At 34.0% G+C, this 20159-nt stretch overlaps 1 protein-coding gene and 1 pseudogene across 1 annotated transcript; both read left to right on the forward strand.

Annotated features, from left to right (window-relative positions):
- The first annotated feature begins 8948 nt into the window (after positions 1 to 8948).
- Positions 8949 to 9887, forward strand: LOC107148882 (olfactory receptor 6C74-like). The gene has a single exon (XM_015493615.1). The coding sequence runs from the start codon at positions 8949 to 8951 to the stop codon at positions 9885 to 9887; it is 939 nt and encodes a 312-aa protein (XP_015349101.1).
- An 8701-nt stretch (positions 9888 to 18588) lies between these two features.
- On the forward strand, positions 18589 to 19865 carry LOC107148883 (annotated as a pseudogene).
- Positions 19866 to 20159: the final 294 nt, after the last annotated feature.

The raw sequence follows: 20159 nt of genomic DNA on the forward strand, positions 1-20159 counted from the left end.
TACTAAACTTATTTTTTATATTTAAGATTTAAGTATGTTTAGCTCTTCTAAAAGTCTAATATAAAAGTAAATTCAGAAATAATTTCATAGGGATCAAAGAATGTAATTTCTCCCCCTTTTCTTTATACTGAAAAGAATTATCAATAACTGTGAAATTCAGGAATATATTTACTATATTTAACTACTTAGAATGCATAAGTTTTTTTTCCATTTCTAGACTATCTGTAAGGAGATAATTGGAATACAAAAGAAAAAAATCATAGGCCTAATCTACAATGAGAAATGATTAGTGGAAGAAAATCCGCACTTAATTTTAAATAAATTATGAATTTCTGAATAAATATTTGTATAAGCACCAGAGATAAGACTGGGTTATTTGAGACTGTGATGTGCAAACTATCCTAGACTTTAAAAAATATTAAAATCCTTATTGTGCACAATATCTCTCATTTCTGAAAGAGAAAGCTATAGCTAACATTTGTTTTACGGTTGTATATATTGAATAAGTGTTAAGAAGAGCTATACTCAAAGTATATCAATTGTCTCTTAAATAGCTTGTTTGCTTTGGTCTCTAACTCATTTACCTCATTTCTATATAAAAAACTTTCTAATTTGCAGTCCGACCAACAAGGTATAAATGTTCCTGTTATGATTTACATATGAGGTGAGAAAATTTGGGGGTGAAATGATTGGGTTATGAAAGCCTTAGTCTAATCAGTGCATTAATCCACTTAAACAGATTAACAGGGTAAACAAGGGCAGGTAAGTTGTGGTGAGACTACTTGAGTAACTGGGAGCATGCATTTGTTATGTGGCTCACACTTTTTCCTGATGATCATGTCCTGAGCTGCATTCCTTCACCATACCCTACTACCATGATCTGCCTCACTTTGAGCACAGTGCAATGAACTCGGTGGTCTATGGACAGACATGAAACTATGAGCAAAATAAACATTTCCTCCTATAAAATTGTTGTGGTCGGGTCTTTTGGTCACAGCTGAGTAAAAGTTGACTAAAATAGTTCCTTTGTACCCGTGTCCTCACCAAGCATTTATTATTATTGATATTATGTATGGATTCCATTTTAACTGGGGTGACATAAAATCTCAAGAGTGGTTTTGATCTTCATTTCCCTCAATTAAAGTCATTATATTTAGACCTCGGCCAGCACAAGCTTCATAAATGAAGGTTCATCTACGTAAGAAATCCGAAGGGAGTTTTGAATTAAAGAGTCAGGCTCTAATTACCTTTAAACCAGCTCCAGGACGGCTTCTCCTAGCTCTAGCCTCCAGCTACCTATTAGAGTAGCGAGGTTTAAAAATTCTGGGGAAAATCCCATCCAATGAAGATTAAGTGGGGCAGTGTCCCAAGGTCAGGTGCGACGATTGAGTCTTCTTCGGGTAGTGGCCAGACATGCCTCCACATGGACAAGCCTTTGGACCTGAGAAGGGTGGGGAAAGCTCTGGACACAAGGATATGTCTAAGCGCCTCTCACCCAGCCAGGGAGGTAACTCAAATCACGTGCGATGATGGCCTCCCAAAATTATACTGAAGTGATACACGCATACCCATATTTGTAGCAGCACAACTTACAATAGCCAACTATAGAATCAGTCTAGGTATTTCCTACAGCAATAAATAAATAAATAAATAAATAAATAAATAAATAGAATTAACATAAAGACTGTGAATGCCACACATACAGGGGATATCACTCTAGATCACTCTAGGAGCCTTTTGCAAGAGAAAGCTGTGACCTAAAAAGGTCACAATGGAAGAGAAATTCATGCAAACAAATGCATAAAATCTAACACAAGGAAATGAGAATATGAAAAAAAGTTAAAACAAACACCTTCTAAAGTTTATAATTCACTAGCAAAAGACATTAAAGTAAATTAAATATTAGATAAGGAATTCAAAATAAAGGTTATAAAAATGAACAATGAATTCCAAGAGAACACAGAAAAACAACTGAACAAATTAAGGAAATCAGTACAGGATATTTATGAGACATCAAGAAGGAGATAGACGGGGCTGGGGTTGTGGCTCAATGGTAGAGTGCTTGCCTCACATGTGTGAGGCACTGGGTTCAATTCTCAGTGCTGCATATAAATAAATGAATAAAATAAAGGTCTGTCAACACTAAACAATATTTTTTTTTTCAAAAAGAAGGAAATAGAGATACTGAAAAAGAACCAAACAAAAAACATTTGCCAGTAAATGGCTGGAGTTGGAGAATATCATACTAAGCAAACCTCCCCCCCAAAAAGGCTGAATGTATTCTCTGATGTGTGGGTGCTAATTCACAATAAGGGTGGGGGCAATACGGAAGAATAGAGTTACCTTAGATTAGGTAGAGGGAAGTGAAAGGAGGCGAGGGGATATGGGAATAGGAAGGTAGAATGAAACAGACATTATTACCTTATGCACGTATATGACTGCAAGACTGATGTGATTCTACAACATGTACAATCAGATAAATGAGAAATTATACCCCATCTATATGATATATCGAAGTGCATAAATGCATTCTACTGTCATGTATAACTAATTAAAACAAATTTTAAAATGAATAAGAAAATTGGAAGTGGGAAGATGAAAAAATATTCTTGGAAATAAAAAATAATAAATCAAGTAAAATGTTCAACTGAAAGTCTTTATAATAGATTAGATCATTCTGAAGACAAAGTATAGTGAAAATAAACAGGTCAGTATTTGCCAGGCCCTGGTGAAGGGAGCTGCACACTTGTCAATGAAAGTCATATGAGTCATGCATTCAGCTGAGTCACATATTCAGAACATCTAAAGTTTGACAACTTTTAGCGTACAAGCTGCTCAGCAAAGGACTACTAGCCTCCACCTCAGTCATCTCTTTCTGACTGAGGTGGAGGCTAGTAGTCCTCTAAGGGCAGGAAGGAGCAGGTAAGGCAATAATGGTCAATGAAAAGAGCTTTCTCCAGAAAGGAATTATCTCCACTCAATTAGTTCCTGGGTAATGGTCAAGAAATAGAGGTAGGAAGTTAAATGGACTGATTTTGCAAAGTCAAGATTCCATTGTGATCACTCCTGGGAATTAAGTATTTTTTCTTTGCCTTAACAACAAACCCAGTTGGATTTGGTTAGCATAGCCTTAGGGTTGTAATCTTGACACAAGGTAGATACTATTGTTTTAATAGTATCCCCCCAAAGCCCAAGTGTTGGAACCTTAATTTCTCAATTTAGCAGTGTTGAAAGGTTGGGTCTGATGGGAGGGGTTTGAGCCATATTGTCAGAGACCTCATGAATAGCTGAATCCCTTTATCATAGAAATAGGCTTCTTATTGTGGGCACTTAATTCTCTTTCTTCTCTCCTGATTGACCCACTTGCTTTTCTGCTTTCTGTCATGAGTTTAATGAGTATGAGTTCCTCACCTCCGGCAGTTATTTGATCTTGGACTTCCTACACTCCAGAATCATGAGCCAAAATAAATCTCTTTCCTTTAAAAATTACTCAGTCTTCAGATACTCTGTTACAGCATCAAAAAAACGGACTGTGAGAAGTGTCTAAGGGACTCACACTTTATTTTAGCTAACTTTTATCAACATGACCTTGTCATTTATTTACCTTCCAGATGAAAGTTCTGATTTACCAAAGGTATGACAGAGGAAAAACCAAACCAACAAAATAAAAAGATATAACTTTAACACCTGGAATTAACCTCCCACATTTTGTGGAAGTGGAAATAGAGTAAAACCTGTTTTAAGGGGACAGAGAGATGAGGATGGTGGAAACAAGAGGTTAAGAGAATAGTTCTATAAAATGGCATTGTACCAACCCCCCACCGGCTTTCTTTGCCAAAAAAGCAATCTGCCTGCAGCCCCCCCTTGGCCTAATGAGGGGCAAAGGCCAGGCAGTCAGTGTAGATAATGACTGATGGGGGTAAAGAGAAAATGAGGACCTGCTACCCAACAGAGGACAATGGGTGTCAACCTCTGTGATCATGCTCCTGGGCAATCTGGGTTGCTAACGATTAATTTCCATCTCCTGCTCCTTCCTGCCCTTAGACACATAGAGGAGAAGAAAATGAAGGGAATAATTAAAAGGGGGGTTCTGGAATCTATAAAGGAGCTATAAAGGAGTCTATAAAAATATACCCCCTCCCATGGACATCCAGCTTTGGGGCCCCTTTTCCTCAAAGAAGTCTATTTCTATAATTTTTTCATTAAACTTGCTTTCTGCGCTGGCTTCAGTGTTTCTCAGTGTTCAATCTTCAACACTGGGGTACAAGGACGTGTTCCTCATCTCCAAGACAGGTATCACTCCTACTTGAGGAGTAAATAATTTAGATATTAGAGGTCTTGGGGAGAAGTACTTGCAATTTTTTTTCTTCAGAGCTATCCCCAGATTTTGAAAAGACAAGGACCTAAATCCAAGGTTCAAACAACTGCGGATCAATCAAGAGATGTTAGCCCTGACTCCCAGCAAGAAGAGGAGCCTTGGAAGGATGAGGGGAAAGAAGATGGCCCAGAGAGACCCAATGGTGAAGCTACCCTCATGGAAGCTGTTGGAAGAATCTGAGGCTGCAGGCTAAGCAGATGATACAACAGCAAGGAAGACCTAAGTCTCCAGCTATGATGCTTATAGCTCTGTTGAGCTGCCAGATGTCATGCCTTCAGAACAAGAATTCAGGAACTTGTGATAGTGACTCATCACTTACTTTTTCAAAGAAAGAAGGGAGCCGCTCTGGAAATACACACCTTCAAGTTCTGAGCAAGAGATACTAAACAATAATTGCGCCCTGTACCTCCTCTTAGATAATGAGGTGTGGCACCAGGAGTTGGCATTACCCAGTGGGATTGAGTTACATTAACCTGTTCCTTTGTAATCCTACCCCTTTTCCCTTTTTGGGATATAATATTCCATGGAACCTCCCCTTGTGTGTCCCCTATATAAGAATAAAGAATTCCTGCCGCAGTCTGGCTGGGCACAAAAATAACTGGGAAGTCACGAGCCACTTGTAGGTTCAAACAGGAACTACTTTGTTGCCCGAACTCCACGGGAGCTCAACCGGAACTCAACCGGAACTCCGAGAGAACTCAAAAGTAGCGGGCACCCGAGGTAGCAGGAGTCGCCTAATTGCCGGACAGCAGAGGTTTATATACACAACTGAATACACAGCTTGTTTCAACTTAGCATCATCCAGTTACAGCAATCAGTCATTATCTTAATAATTATACACAGCTTAACTTAATTATCATCATCTTAATGGCTCGCTGGCATTACTTCTCAACCACTCCTTCTGGCAAAATGCCAGGCACCATCTTGACTCGGTTGTGGCTCTCAACAAATTCCAATGACTCTCTCTCTTTTCACGGGACCCTAAGGTCACAGGGCCTTTCCTGGATTTTGAAAAGGTGAAAAAAAAAAAAAAGAAAAGAAAAAGAAAAGAAAAAAGAACTGTTTGTAGAGGCTTCCTCTAGAAGAAAACTTCCCATGCAGAACTATCAAACTATTTTAAGAAACTGACATTTAATTGTTGGGTTGGACAATCTGATGTCAGACTTAAGTTTAAGTGTTGAGTCTGAAGGCTCTATTAGGATAACAGAGATAATGGTGGGCTACTCCAGCATCTACATGTTCCCACAAACCACCCACCCTCCAGGCCAAACAGCACAGATATCCTCCCCAACACTATTCTCAGTCACTAATTGGAGATGATCATGGCACATGATGAAAGGCTTGAAGAAATAGATTTTATCAACTGCATTTACTGAGTGCCCCCCCCAAATTCAAGATACTGAATTAGGAACTTCAAGGCATACCAGTCATTAGAGAAGTGATGCTAGAGGCATGGCTAAGCTATAATCTGAATAATTATGTGCATTTAGGTGGCTTTCTGAAAAAAAAAAATGTTTCCTTTCCATAAATAGATAGGCAAACACATATTAAAGCGATCTATACTGAATTCTCTGGAGGTATATCTTAGTCTCTTTTTCATATATATTTTGTTTTTAAAAATGTAGAGTGCTTGGGGAGACTGCTTTTATAATATAAAACCTCTTAGGGAAATGGTTCTTGGATTGCTTATCATCTTGAGAATTCTTCACAGTCTAGCTATTTTCATTCAGGGCATGGAAAGTATAAATAGTCAAGGGATCAGGATTGATTTATTTTATATGGCAGTGTGGGTGATGTGTAGAAAAGGATTCAGTACATGAATAAATAAATTACAGAGAAGGGGAGATTTAATACACTAGTGGTGATGCCATAAAACAACTAATTAAATCATCTCCAAAAGTGCTGTTTTCAGGTGAGAAGAAACTATCCCAGATAAAGGAGAAGAAACTATCCCAGATAAGAACATGCAGAGAGAAGTGGAATGTTTGCAAGCTCAGTTCAGTATGGTAAAATTGTTAAATATCAAGGCTCAGATGATTTTATCTCAATAAACTTGTGTCTTTATGGCCTTAAAATACATTTGTTTCAGCTGGGTATGGTGCTGCATGCCTGTAATCCCAGTAGTTTCAGAGGCTGAGACAGAAAGATTATAAATTTGAGACCAGCCTCTGCAATTTAGTGAGACTTTCAGCAACATAGTGAGATCCTGCCTCAAAATGTAAAAAGGGCCAGAGACATAGCTCTGTGGTAAAACACCCCGGGGTTCAATCTTCAGTACCCACCCCCAACCACCACCAAAAAAATTGTGTTTTATTTTGATGTTTGCATTTTAAAGATTTATTTTTTTTGGCATTGCTTTAGGATTTCAAAAGATCAAAATAATTAACATTTGTAAGAGTTAAAAATGATATAGGAAAAGCGATGAATATAGTCCATAGAATACCATGATAATTTAGTTGAAAAGCTCTTTCTGTTTTTAAATTCATCTTTTATCATGATAGTTAAGACAACTAAAAAAAAATTACATTCAGAGGCCTGACTTCGAATATGAATTTTCTCTTTATAGTGTATGTTAAGGGATAATTTGTGAATGAGTGTTGAAGTTGAACAATGAAATGATTTGATATGATGAAATTTTAATTTATGTGTTTTAGATGTATGGATTTTGACAACTCTTGCCATTGATTATGTCATTAATCTGCATAAATAAGGAAAATTTTATAATAGATTTTTCCAAAATCATATGAATGTGAATAAATTTCTAATAAACATAACAGTCATTTCTTTCAGTTGTTTGTGAACCTTTCTAACATGCATAATTTTAGCAGCTGAATTCCACTCCTTGTTCTAATATATTCAAGTGTGCCTTTTACTTTCTGTTCAGCTGACCCTCTCTGCTAAGAATATTTTGTCTCATTTCTTTTTCTCTTTTTAAGATCTACTTTAGAATTCAAATTCCTCCTGTATACTTCATTAGATATTATAACAAACCAGTTTTATTTGCCCTTATATGTCTATTTTTATTTGTGTATATGCTTTCCTAATCATAATGTATGCTTTGCAGGTTGCAAGTAATTACATGCACTATCATATAATGCCATGCCTATCATGAAACTGTAAATATTTTATGCATGTGATGATGATGATATGCAGGAAGAAACTTTTCCCTGGAGATATCATTAACTTAAATACTAGATCTCCAATGTACTTGCTGTACAAACACAATTTTATTTCTTAATTTCACTGTCTCAATATATGCTAGATGTAGAAAATAACTATTTATTAATATCTCTTTAGTTGCCTGTTAGTTGGACATTTGAATATTCTCACGACAGGAAACTGCATACCTGCCTATAATTTGTGTCAGTCCTGTTTTGTGATTCCTTATGTTTTTGAATTTATCAACTATTGCTTTTATTTTTAGGCCAGGGCTGAACTCAAAATTGTTCATGTTTTCAATCTCTAATTTAGACAAAGAATAAAAATGTAACTAAAATAACTAGAAGCATATGGAGATAAATTTTATTAGTGAACCTGTCTCCCTTATGATATTCATTTACTAATTTATATATGTCTATCTTAAATTTTTTCCCCATTATATTTACTAATTATCTTAGGATAATTAAGCTCATTATCTTATTCCTAAAACTCCTTCTTATGTGTCTAGGTTTAAGTTTAGTTTTCTTTTCACTTCTCCTGGTTCACCGAGCTTCCTAAATCCACATGTATGTATTGCTCTTTGTCTGTATATTCAGGTGTCTCACTATTCACTTTCCTTGGTCCATTCCCAGAACCACAATCCCAGAGGAGAACTGCAGTGGCTTACTACACACACTATCAGAGAGTTCCTATTGATTTGGTATTGGGGTACAGAGCAGGAAGGTTGGGGAGACCACAGATAATGAGACAATGCCAATACTAAGAGTAAATGGAATTATTTCCTGTGCATCATTTTGAACCTGGGTCTCAACTGTGGAAGTAAATGAGAAAACAATTATGCACTTAAGATTGTTTGGTTGAATGTAATAGTGAACATCTCCTAGTCCTGTAGATGGAACTACAGGACTGTGTGTGTCTGTGTCTCTGTGTTTGTCTTAAGTAAAAGAGTACTCTTGCATTTCATTTGGTAGGCACAACTTTATTTTATTATGCAAAATTCTTGAACTTTATTGAGTTGACTTTCTTTAATTGAACAGGAAAATGAGATGCCATTCCAAATCTTGTGTGTTCTCAAGAAAGCAAAAACATTTTTCTCTCTTTAAATTCTTTTAATTTTGTTTTATAAAATTTCCTTGTGTTCACATAAACAGAATGAACAGTTACTACCCTTATATGGATTATTCTTCAGTACAATTGCAAGTTGATGTATTCATTCTCGGCCTGCAATTTGAAAATACAAACTATTATTCTTCCTGACAGAATCATCTTTAATACAGCAATGAAGATTATTTGGCTCTCCATGAAAAACCACTGTTAATGTCACCTCCACACTAGTTATTGCTGTTATTTTTCTGTAGAGATTATTATTATTTGTTTTCTATCCAGAACTGGTAAATGTCAGAGCACCATAATGCGAAACCACACAAGACTGACAGTGTTCATCCTGGCAGGTTTGACTGATGACCCAGAATTGAAAGTTGTGTTATTTGTCTTCCTGCTTCTTACCTACTTGCTGAGCGTCACTGGCAATCTGACCATCATCACACTTACCCTGGTAGATACGGACCTGAAGACCCCCATGTACTTTTTCCTTCGGAATTTCTCCTTCTTAGAAATTTCCTATACTACTACATGCATCCCTAAATTGCTGGCTATTATGGCAACTGGGGACAAGACCATTTCCTATGCCAGTTGTGTTACTCAAGTGTTTTTTGCCTTCCTACTTGGAGCATCAGAATTTTACTTATTGGCAGCTATGTCTTATGACCGCTATGTGGCCATCTGTAAGCCCCTTCATTACATGACTATCATGAACAGCAAAATCTGCATTCAGCTGGTCCTCAGTTGTTGGCTTGCTGGCTTTTTTGTCATCTTCCCACCACTCGTCCTAGGTCTCAATATTGACTTCTGTGCCTCCAACGTTGTTGATCATTTCTACTGTGACACTACACCCCTCATGCAGATCTCCTGCACAGACACACAGCTCCTGGAGATGATGGGATTCATCTCAGCTTTGGTGACACTCTTGGTCACATTAGTCATGGTGATAATATCCTACACCTATATCGCCCTGACCATTCTAAGAATCCCTTCAACTAGTCAGAGGAAAAAGGCTTTTTCCACATGTTCTTCTCACATGATCGTGATATCCCTTTCCTATGGCAGCTGCATCTTCATGTATCTTAAACCTTCAATCAAACAAAGAATATATTTTTCCAAGGGAATTGCTGTCCTCAATACCTCAGTAGCTCCACTTTTGAACCCTTTCATCTATACCTTACGGAATCAACAAGTGAAAAAAGCCTTTTTAAATTTGATACACAGGATTGTGTCTTTTTCAAAGAAATGAATATTCTACTTCTTTATTCAAAGGATATGAATAAAGGAGGCTCAGGTAGTTTCAACAGTTTCTAAGAGATCATTTCTCCCTTTTCTATTTATTTCATTGCTTTGATATTCATCTTTATGTCTTTCAAAAAATATTTTTTCTTAAAACTTTGGTCTGAAATGGTAGCCTCGCTTTGAATCTCCATTAAAACTCCCTTTTGTTTTGACTTTGTTTTCCCTGTTCTCTTAGCTTTCTTTGTATTAACATGTGAAAATCGTAAGCTTCTACTTTCAATATGTCTCTTTTGTCTTTTAAGAATGCCAGTTATGTTAGCTATAAAATATTGTTCCATTTGAAATTGCATTTGATATATGACCTATTAAAAACAATGTAGAAGTAATATTTATTTTTTATGCTTCTAATTAATTGATGTATATTGTAACTGAATAAATTAAAAGAAAATTGTAGTAGAGTTTTTGATGTTCATCTTTGAGCACTGTTTATCTTTGAAGTATATATTTAAATATTTTAGATATTTGTGTATATATATTCACACATATTCATGTATATGTGCATATACTGTAAAGTAACAATCCTTAGTTTTTAGATGTAAGATGTTATGTTTATAATGATTTTCATCAAAGAAAATGTGATAATCTTACTAATTTGGTTTTGAAAATCAATATTGAAATGTAATACTTATTTGAAATTCTCAAACTCCCCAAACTTCCTCTGCTTAAGTTGGGATACACCTAAATCAAATTCTAAATGATTTGTGAATAATTTTGAAATAAGAACAATGCTAATTCTTTTTGTTTTCAAATATTATTTGTTTGACATATATGTCAGATCTAGGTGTATATAGTACAGATATGCAGATTGATATAGACATACTTCCTGTCAGTGAAACTAAGATGGTAGAAGCTTCAAGTTCTAGCTTAGAAAATTCCTAGTTTAGGGCTGAATTTATTAGGTCTGTGAAATTTAAATTTTGTGTAATAAACAAAATTTTTAATTAATCAAATATAATAGTATTTTCAAAGGTATGCATCCAATTTCATGATTTTTTCCATATATTAAAAATATTGTATATTAGATCAGATTGTCCTTTTTTTCATTTCAGTTTTTAAAACTGTGTATATTGGTTGGAACAAAATATATTTGAAAATAGCACCCAAAGGGATGGTATAAAATATAACCAGGGAGAAAAATAAACATAATATATAATTAGACAATTATAGAAGTTTCTGTAGATTTGTAGAATGAGTTGAATTGTAGAAAATATATAGATTATAAACATGATTTCAGGACAAAAAATATTTAAACAATTGATTATAAATTGTTTATAGTCTTCCTTTTTATTTATGTATACATGTTTTTTTCCTAACCTGCCAATTTACACCTAATGATCTTTGAGAATTATTTAATGCTTACAAATATTAATAGCACACAAATTATATATGTGCGCACACACATATATGTACATATATATACACCCGTATGTGTAAATATTTTGTGGCAATGTAATAAAAGTAAAACCTAAGGTATTACCAATAGATTCACTAATTTTGATTCTGTTATGTATCAGTGAGGACCAATTTGCTTAAAGCAATATCGTGCTATTTAAACTGCTTGGCTAGCTGTCATTTATTTTGAAATACTTCATATAATAACATTTCTGAGCCCTCTAAGTAGCCAGTTCAAACATCACTTTTCTTAAGTACCTGTTTTTTCATTTCAAGGTAGAGTTATCACTAAGTCCTCTGTGCTACTTCATTCATAGTTTGTTTAATATATAATTTTTTAGTATCTCAGTGGCACCTGTCCCTCAAAAGTCATTCTAATTTACCAGTTGATTTACCCATAAAATTAACTATTTGAATTAACATCTTTCAAAATAGATTCTAAGAGTTATACACTTCCATTTTGATTATGCATACAGCCATGTTTTATTCACTCATCAAACTAACCTTTCTGAATTGAAAGAAAATATTTAAAGTGAAAGACCTTTATTTGTTATTCAAAAGAAAACGGTAAAAAAGAGGTACTTCGGATTAGGCATAGAGGAGTGAAGGGAGGGGAAGGAGTAGCGGGGTAGAAAAGACAGTAGAATGAACCAGACATTATTACCCTATTGCATATATGACCACTGACCAGTGTGATTCTATATCACGTACAACCAGAAAAACAAGAAGTTATACTCCATTTAAGTATAATGTGTCAAAATGTATTCATGTATAACTAGAACAGATTATATATATATATGAATAAAAAAGAAAATATAGATAAAATTTTATAAGAAAATTTACATACATATATATGATATCATAACTAAAAAAATAAATGTGTCAGAATGTTCATTATTATCTCAAAACAAATATCTTAAAAGTTGGATCAGTTAAATAGTAATACAAATTCCCTTATCCATTAAATAAATAATTTTATTTGTACTTTTTAATGGAAATATTTCTTCAATAATTTTACTAAGTTAATAAATGTTATTTAACATTATGTTGGCATTAGTCTATGATTAGACCCTTTAAAAACTCATTATTATTTACACATAAAATAAACTCTACACAAAATTTTGAAATTTTTTTCTGGGTAATCCAAAAGATAATTTTCTAAATTTTATATTACTTACCCTTACTGTTCTCTTTCCCAAAACATGTCATAATTCCTATATTCAGATATTCATACAAATTTATATTCATTTTCTAAAGTTGGCCATTACTTGAAATTTTTAGTAACAAATTCTCTGTTTACTAACTTACTTATTGAGGTAATTTTACATTCCATTCACAATATTATTTATTCAAAGCTGAATTGGTATTTCTATTGTGGTCAAATACTTGAAATATTCTGGCTTTTGTATTAGAGTGATAGATATCTCAGAGAACATGAACTTGCAAGTATTCTATTTTTTTCAAAGAGTTAAAGAATTGGTATTAATTCTTCCTTGAGTTTTGGTAGAATTTATCTTCAAAACCGTCTTATCTTGGGCCTTTCTTTTTTGGGGTAAATTTTGATCACTACTTCAGTTTTATTTGTAATTAGTCTATTCAGGTATTCTTTATTCAGTCTTGGTAGAGTATATATTGCTAGGAATGTGTCCATTTCCTCTAGGTTATTCAATTTTTTGGCATGAATTTTTTTCATAATAGTCTATTGTGATTCTATTATTTTTGAAGCATCTGTCTTAATATTTTCTCTTTCATTTCTGATTTCATTAATTTTAATTTTCTCTCCTTTTATTTTTTATTTGACTGGGCTAGGATTTGTGATTTTGTACTTTGAAGAAAATAACTCGTTTGATAAAGTAAAAAATCATACACATTCTCTGAAGGTAGGGAAAAAACAACAAATCTTTGTGATTCAATAGGATTATTCTTTATAAAATTATGAAAGTTCTCACTTATTTTACTAAAAGTTTAATAAAAGTTCAATAAAAATACCAACAAGATTTTTCTTATGAATATAGGTAGAACACATTTTTTTAAGAAATAATAAAGCAACTATGGCCTAAAGAATTTGTTAAGAAAATAAAACCTACAAGAAACTACAATAATCAGGCATTAAATAGTTAATGAAAATATCAAGTTGTAGAAGTATTAATAATTACATAAAGTGGAATAGAATGAAAAGATTGATATAGACTATATTATATGTGAAATATATGAACTTTTAAATGTGTATTACTGGGCAAATTTTTACATAATTGGAAAGATAAAAAGATAGGTCATTTCTTAAATCATACCTAAAAATTGAGTGCAAATGATTTATTGATCTAAATATAAAAATTGAAAATAAACAGTATTAAAAGAAAATGTGGGTGAATTTATTTTTGAGTATTTAACTGATACATATAACATTAAGATTATATTTATGGAATATGATGTGAAGTTTTGGTGTGTACATTTTGAATTATTTAAGTAAGGGTAAACGTATATCTCCTCAAATATTTTTCATTTCTTCATGATGAAAACATTCAATATCCTTTCTTTCAGTTTTTTGAAATATACAGTGCATTTTTGTCTTCTGTATTCACCATACTGTGCAACAGCAAATAACTTCTTACTCTTATCTAAATGTATCTTAATTCCCAATGATTAAACAGTCCCCATCTCTCCTTCTTCCTTCTTGTGCCTTGTTCTGCTAACTATCATTCTACTCTTAGTTTTCATGAAACAAACGTTTTCAGATTCCGTATGAGTGATATCATATAGTACTTGCCTAGCTTTTTCCACTTAACATAATAATCTTCAATTCCATCCATGCTTTTTCAAATGACAAAATTTCATTTTTTCCCCATGAGGTTGTGTAGTATTCTGGTGTGACACTGTACCTCATCCCCCCTTCCCCCCTCCCTCTTTCCTTCCTTTTTTTGTACCCAGGGATAGAACTCAAGGGCACTTAATCACTGAGCCAGGTCCCCAGGCCTTTTTCTTTTTTGTATTTTATATAGAGACAAGGTCTCACTGAGTTGCTTATTAACTATCTAAGTTTCTGAGGCTGCTTTGGACTCTGGATCTTCCTGACTCAAACTCCTGAGCCATTGGATTACAGGCGTGTGCTACCAGGCCAGGCTGTACCACATTTTCTTTATCATCCATCAGTTAATGAACACTTAGATTGTTTTCATCTCTTGGCTAATTTGAATAGTCTGCAATAAACATAGGAGTACAGATGTTCCTTTGATATACTGATTTCATTTCCTCTGAATATGTGATCATAGTGGGATTACTGGAGAGTATGACAATTCTATTTCTAATTTTTGAGGAACCTTCATACTGTTTTCCATGTTGGTTTTAATTCACATTCCCACCAACATGTGCAAGTGTAATGTTTTCTCCATATCTGCACTACCACTTGGTGTCTTTTGTCTTTATGATGATAGTCACTTTCATTGGAGTGAGGTGATACTGTGTTTTTTATTTGCAATTCCCTGATAACTAGTCACACTGTGGATTTTCTCATATTTGTGTTGGTCTTTTATTGTCATAAATATCTTGTTAGGTTCATTGCCCATATTTAAATCAGATTTTTTTGTTTGCTTGTTTATATCTTTATTTTTTTTCTTTGGCTAATGAGTTCCTTGAGTTCCTTATATAGTCTGGATATTAATTCCACCTCACATGTGAGCTTTGCAAAAATCTTTCATTAAAGAAAAGCCAAGGACAGGATGGTTTCACTGTTGAATTCCACCAAACATTTAAAGAAAAACTAATACTAATTATTCTTAAATTATTCCAAAAATAAAGAAAATGATATTCTCACAAAATGATTCTGAGGTCACTATTAGTCTAATATCAAAGTTAGACAAGAACACACACACACACACACACACACAGAGTCATAGAGAGAGAGAGAGAGTGAGCAAGCACAGAAAGATATATGCTAACGTTCTTGATAAATACAGATTCAAAATTCTTGACAAAATACAAAAATTCTGAATCCAATGCTACACTCCAAAATTATTCATCATGATCAAATGCTATTCCTCCTAAAGAAGCAAGGATTGTTCTACATGTGAATTGATAAATGTGATACACTATGTCATCAGAATGAAGGACAAAAAAATGATCACTTCAATACATACAGAAGAGACCATTTGATAAAATTTATTATCCCCTTATGATGAAAACAATGAACAAATTAGGGTTTGAAGGAAAATAACCCAACATAATAAAGGTTGTGTATAAAAGTCAAGAGCTATCATCATATTGAATAGGAAAAAGTTGAAAACTTTCTAAGATCTGGAACAAAATGAAGATGTATACTTCACCAATGTTATCAACATAATACCAGAAGTTCTAGTCCGAGCATTCTGCAATGAAAGAAGTAAAGTGCATCCAAATTAAAAAGGAAAAATTAAAATTGTCTGTTTGCAGATGACATGATCTTCATAAAAATTTCACCAAGAAACAATTAGAAGTAATAAATGAATTCAGCAAAATTGCAGGATATAACCTAAATATGTAATATCATTTGCATTTCTCTAAGTCATTGGTGAATTACATAAATATAAAGAGAAAAATCTCACTTACAATAGTTAGAAAAATATGAAATACATAGGAATAATATCACAATAAAACAAACATTAAAGAAAGAAATTAAAGATGAAAGACAGAAAAAAATAAGACATTCCATGTTTTTGAATTGGAAGAATCAAAAGTTAAGATGTCCATACTTCCCAATGTGATCTACAGGCTCAATATAATCTCTATCAAAGTACCAGTGACATGCTTCACAGAACTAGGAAAAAAAATCCTAAAACCCATATTCAACCACAAAAGACCCTAAATAACCCAAACACTCTAGAGTAAAAAGAATATAGCAGGAGGAATTACATTACCTGCCTTCAAAATATACTATAAAGCTAAAATAATCAAAAAAGCATGGTATGAAAGGCTGAATGTTTTCTCAGATAAGTGGATGCTAATACATAATTAGTATGGGGGGTATGGGGTGAGTGGAGGAACTTTGGATTGGCCAAAGAAGAGGGAAAGGAGGGGTGTGAGCATGGGAATAGGAAAGATGGTGGAATAAGATGGCATCACTACCTTAGGTACATGTATGATTGCAGGAATTGTGTGACCCTGCATTGTATAAAACCAGAGAAGTGAAAAATTGTGTTCCATTTGTATACAATGATTCGAAGAGCAGTATGGTGTCATGTATAACTAATTAGAACAAATAAATGTAAAAAATTTTAAAAAATAAAAACCCTGGTATTGAGATAAAAACAGACACATAGTTTAATGGAACAGAATAGAAATCCTAGACAAAAACCCACACCTCCATAGCCACTGTTTTATGACAAAGATGCTAAGAACATGCATAGGAGAAAAGATAGTCTTTCCAATAAAGAGTGCTGGTAAAATTAATATACAAATGCTGAGAAATGAAGCTAGATCCCATCTCTCACTAGTTCCAAAAACTAGCTCAAAAAGAAGGAAATACTTAAATGTGAAAAGTGAAATTATGAAGCTACTGGAAGAAGATAGAGGGGGAATTTTTAAGTCATCAAAATAGGCAAGGATTTTTGGACAAGACCCCAAAAGCACAAAAGACACAAGATTTTACATAGCATCCATTAATAATAGGTTTAAATATTTTGTTATGATTGTAAAAACACCTAAGAAAAAAAGTTTTTAGGGGTATCACTAATTCTTTTTAGAAGCATAGTTCCACAATTAAGCTTCTAGTTAAAACTTATAAAAAATTAAATAAAGCTTTTAGAAAACTGTGCAACTGTAAAGCCAGGGCTTCTGAAAATAACCTCTATTAACCTGACATCTTGCTCTGAATGCAAGCCTGAGCACATATTTTTTAAATGTTTAATTTCATTTTGTCCCACATAACACATGCAGAGCACCAAGAATAGTAATTGTTGCATATAGAGTTCTCAATAGGCACAATATTATGGTTATAGATTTAGTAGCTTATTTTCCTGACATTTGAATATCATTATATGTCATTCTACTTTACAACATCTTCATCAAGAACTGATATGCCATCTCAACTCTTATATATTATGCAAAAGGTGCATTCTCCAAGCTTTAGGTGTCTTCTAAATATTCATATAAATAATCAATACTCACTATATTTATAGAATTATAATCTTGCTAGAATATGTAAAGTTTTAATTCCCTGTCAAGATATTCTGGAAATACAATCTATTTTTCTTACCTGCATACTACCTGTAAATCAAGAATGAGCATTGAATGATTCTACCTAAAATATAATTTTGGTAATGTAACTTAAGCACTAGTTATCACTGTTATTCCATAGATCTTCCTCTCTAACCCCACCATCCAGATCTGATAAAAGACAGAAAATGGTAAAGGAAAACCATACAGTAGTGTCAGTGTTTGCCATAGTGGGTTCAAGTGATGACACACATGTGAAAGTTGTGTTATTTATTTTCATGCTTCTCAATTATTTGCTAAGCACTGCTTTGATCTGATACCTCCATGTTCACCCTGCTGAATACTCACTAGATCCTCATATACAATTTCGTCCTTAGAAATATCCTATACTCTTTTATGTATCCCTAAATTTTTAGTTATTATGGCTACATGAAAAAAAAAACTATTTTCTATAACCATGTGTCATTTGAATTACAAATTATTTGAAATATTGCCTAAATTCAGAAATTTAAAAAATTAAAAAAAAAATCAAGCCAGGCATGGTGGCACATGCCTGTAATTCCAGGGCTCAGGAGGTTGTGGCAGGAGGATTCAAGTTGAAAGCCAGCCTCAGTAACTTAGTGAGTCCCTAAGCAACTCAGTGAGACCCTGACACTAAATAAAATACAAAAAGGGGCTGTGGATGTGGCTCAGTGCCCCAGAGTTCAATCTGGGTCCAGAAAAATATCAAACATTTAAATAGCCTATGTGGTAAAGCATTTGAAAGATTGGTCATAGATTAACACTAATAAAATTGAAGAGCTGCATTTCAAATGACTAAGTGTCCTATAAACTGGCAAGGAGGACCTACTCAGCTGCAGACAAGAGAAGGATTTCTCAGTGTTCTTATAAAGATGACAAATGATGTGAAGGATATGTTCATTGTGATAAACTCTAAGCTGACTTGAGAAATACTTGTGAATTGGTAAGTTTCTGAAAATGGAACTTTTATATAGCTGAAAAGAAAGAAATAACTTCTTACTCATGATATTAGTTTTTATTTTCTGTAAATTTGATAGGACAAAAGAGAAATGAAGAATCAATCATTGGAGATAGAGTTCATTTTGCTTGGACTCACAGATGACCTCTGCTACAGATTATGATTTTCCTGTTTCTATTTTTCAATTATATCTTGAGCCTGATGGGGAACTTAATCATCATCATCCTCACACTGCTGGATTCCTGTCTCAAGATTCCAATGTATTTCTTCCTTCGAAATTTTTCCTTCTTAGAAGTTTTGTTTACAACAGTCTGCATTCCACGGTTCCTGATAAGCATTCTCACTGGAGACAAAACAATTTCCTACAATGGTTGTGCAACTCAGTTATTCTTTTTTTTCCTGTTAGGTGCCGCAGTCCGGCTGGCTGCAGCAAAATAACCGGGGGGTGACGAATAACTTGTGTACATTGATACAGCAGGAGTAGGAGCCGTTTATTGTAGGACAGGAGCAGTATTTATACATTCCACACAGCTTATCTAATTAGCATAAACTAGATACATCAGTCAACCAATCAGGAATCTCCACACTTAATAGCTCGCTTTTGTTACTTCTCAAACCACTCCCTCTGGCATGTTTTCCAGGCACCATCCAGACTTGTTTACGAACTCTAACATTCCCCTGGCAAAATGCCAGGTGTTATTTTGACTTGTTTACAGACTCTATCAGTTAGGGGTTACAGAGTTTTACCTCTTGGCTGCCATGTCCTATGACCGCTATGTCGCCATCTGCAAACCTCTGCATTACCCAGTCATTATGAACAGCAGAGTGTGCTACCTACTGGTGCTCAGCTCCTGGTCAGCTGGATTCTTAAACATCTTCCCCCCTTTGCTCATGCTACTCAAGCTGGATTTCTGTGCTTCCAAAGTGATCGATAACTTCCTGTGTGAATCTTCTGTCCTGCAGATCTCTTGCACAGATACACGTTTCATAGAATTGATGGCTTTTGTCTTAGCTGTGATGACACTTGACATCACATTGTTTTTAGTGCTCCTCTCCTACACATTCATCATCATAACTATTCTCAAATTCCCTTCTGGTCAACAATGAAGGAAGGCCTTTTCCACCTGCTCCTCACACATGGTAGTTGTCTCTATTACTTATGGAAGTTGTATATTCATGTATATGAAGCCATCAGCAAAAGAAAGGGTGACTTTAATTAAAGATGTAGCTGTGCTCAATACCTCTGTTTCTCCTTTACTCAACCCTTTCATTTACACCCTGAGGAACCAGCAGGTGAAAGAAGCTCTTAAGCATATGCTCCAAAGGTTTTGTTCTTTTCAACAAAAGACAGTGTTTAGACATAAATAACATGCTGTTGGAACATGAATGAGAAATTTTTTAATCTGTTATATTAGTTTAAATCTATGCCATATCTTCCCTTGACTATTTAGATCTTACTAGATTCTCTAAGTCTATCTGCAAGTCTCTCTGCTGTTCTTGGTAAGTGGATCTTCCTAATCTCTAGGAATAGATTGTCTTCTTCAATCCAGAATATAAATTCTATCTTTACCTGGAAATGTTATTCTTCTAAAGGGTAGTTTTATATACGGAATGCTTTTTATATATCTTTATTTTGTTTATTTATTTTTATGTGGTTCTGAG

This window comes from Marmota marmota, unplaced genomic scaffold (genome assembly GCF_001458135.2).
Source record: "Marmota marmota marmota unplaced genomic scaffold, marMar, whole genome shotgun sequence".
Lineage (NCBI taxonomy): Eukaryota > Metazoa > Chordata > Mammalia > Rodentia > Sciuridae > Marmota > Marmota marmota.

What these genes read in the sequence shown, in the direction of transcription:
- LOC107148882 (XM_015493615.1), top strand. Translation starts at nt 8,949, where the DNA reads ATGCGAAACCACACAAGACTGACAGTGTTCATCCTGGCAGGTTTGACT.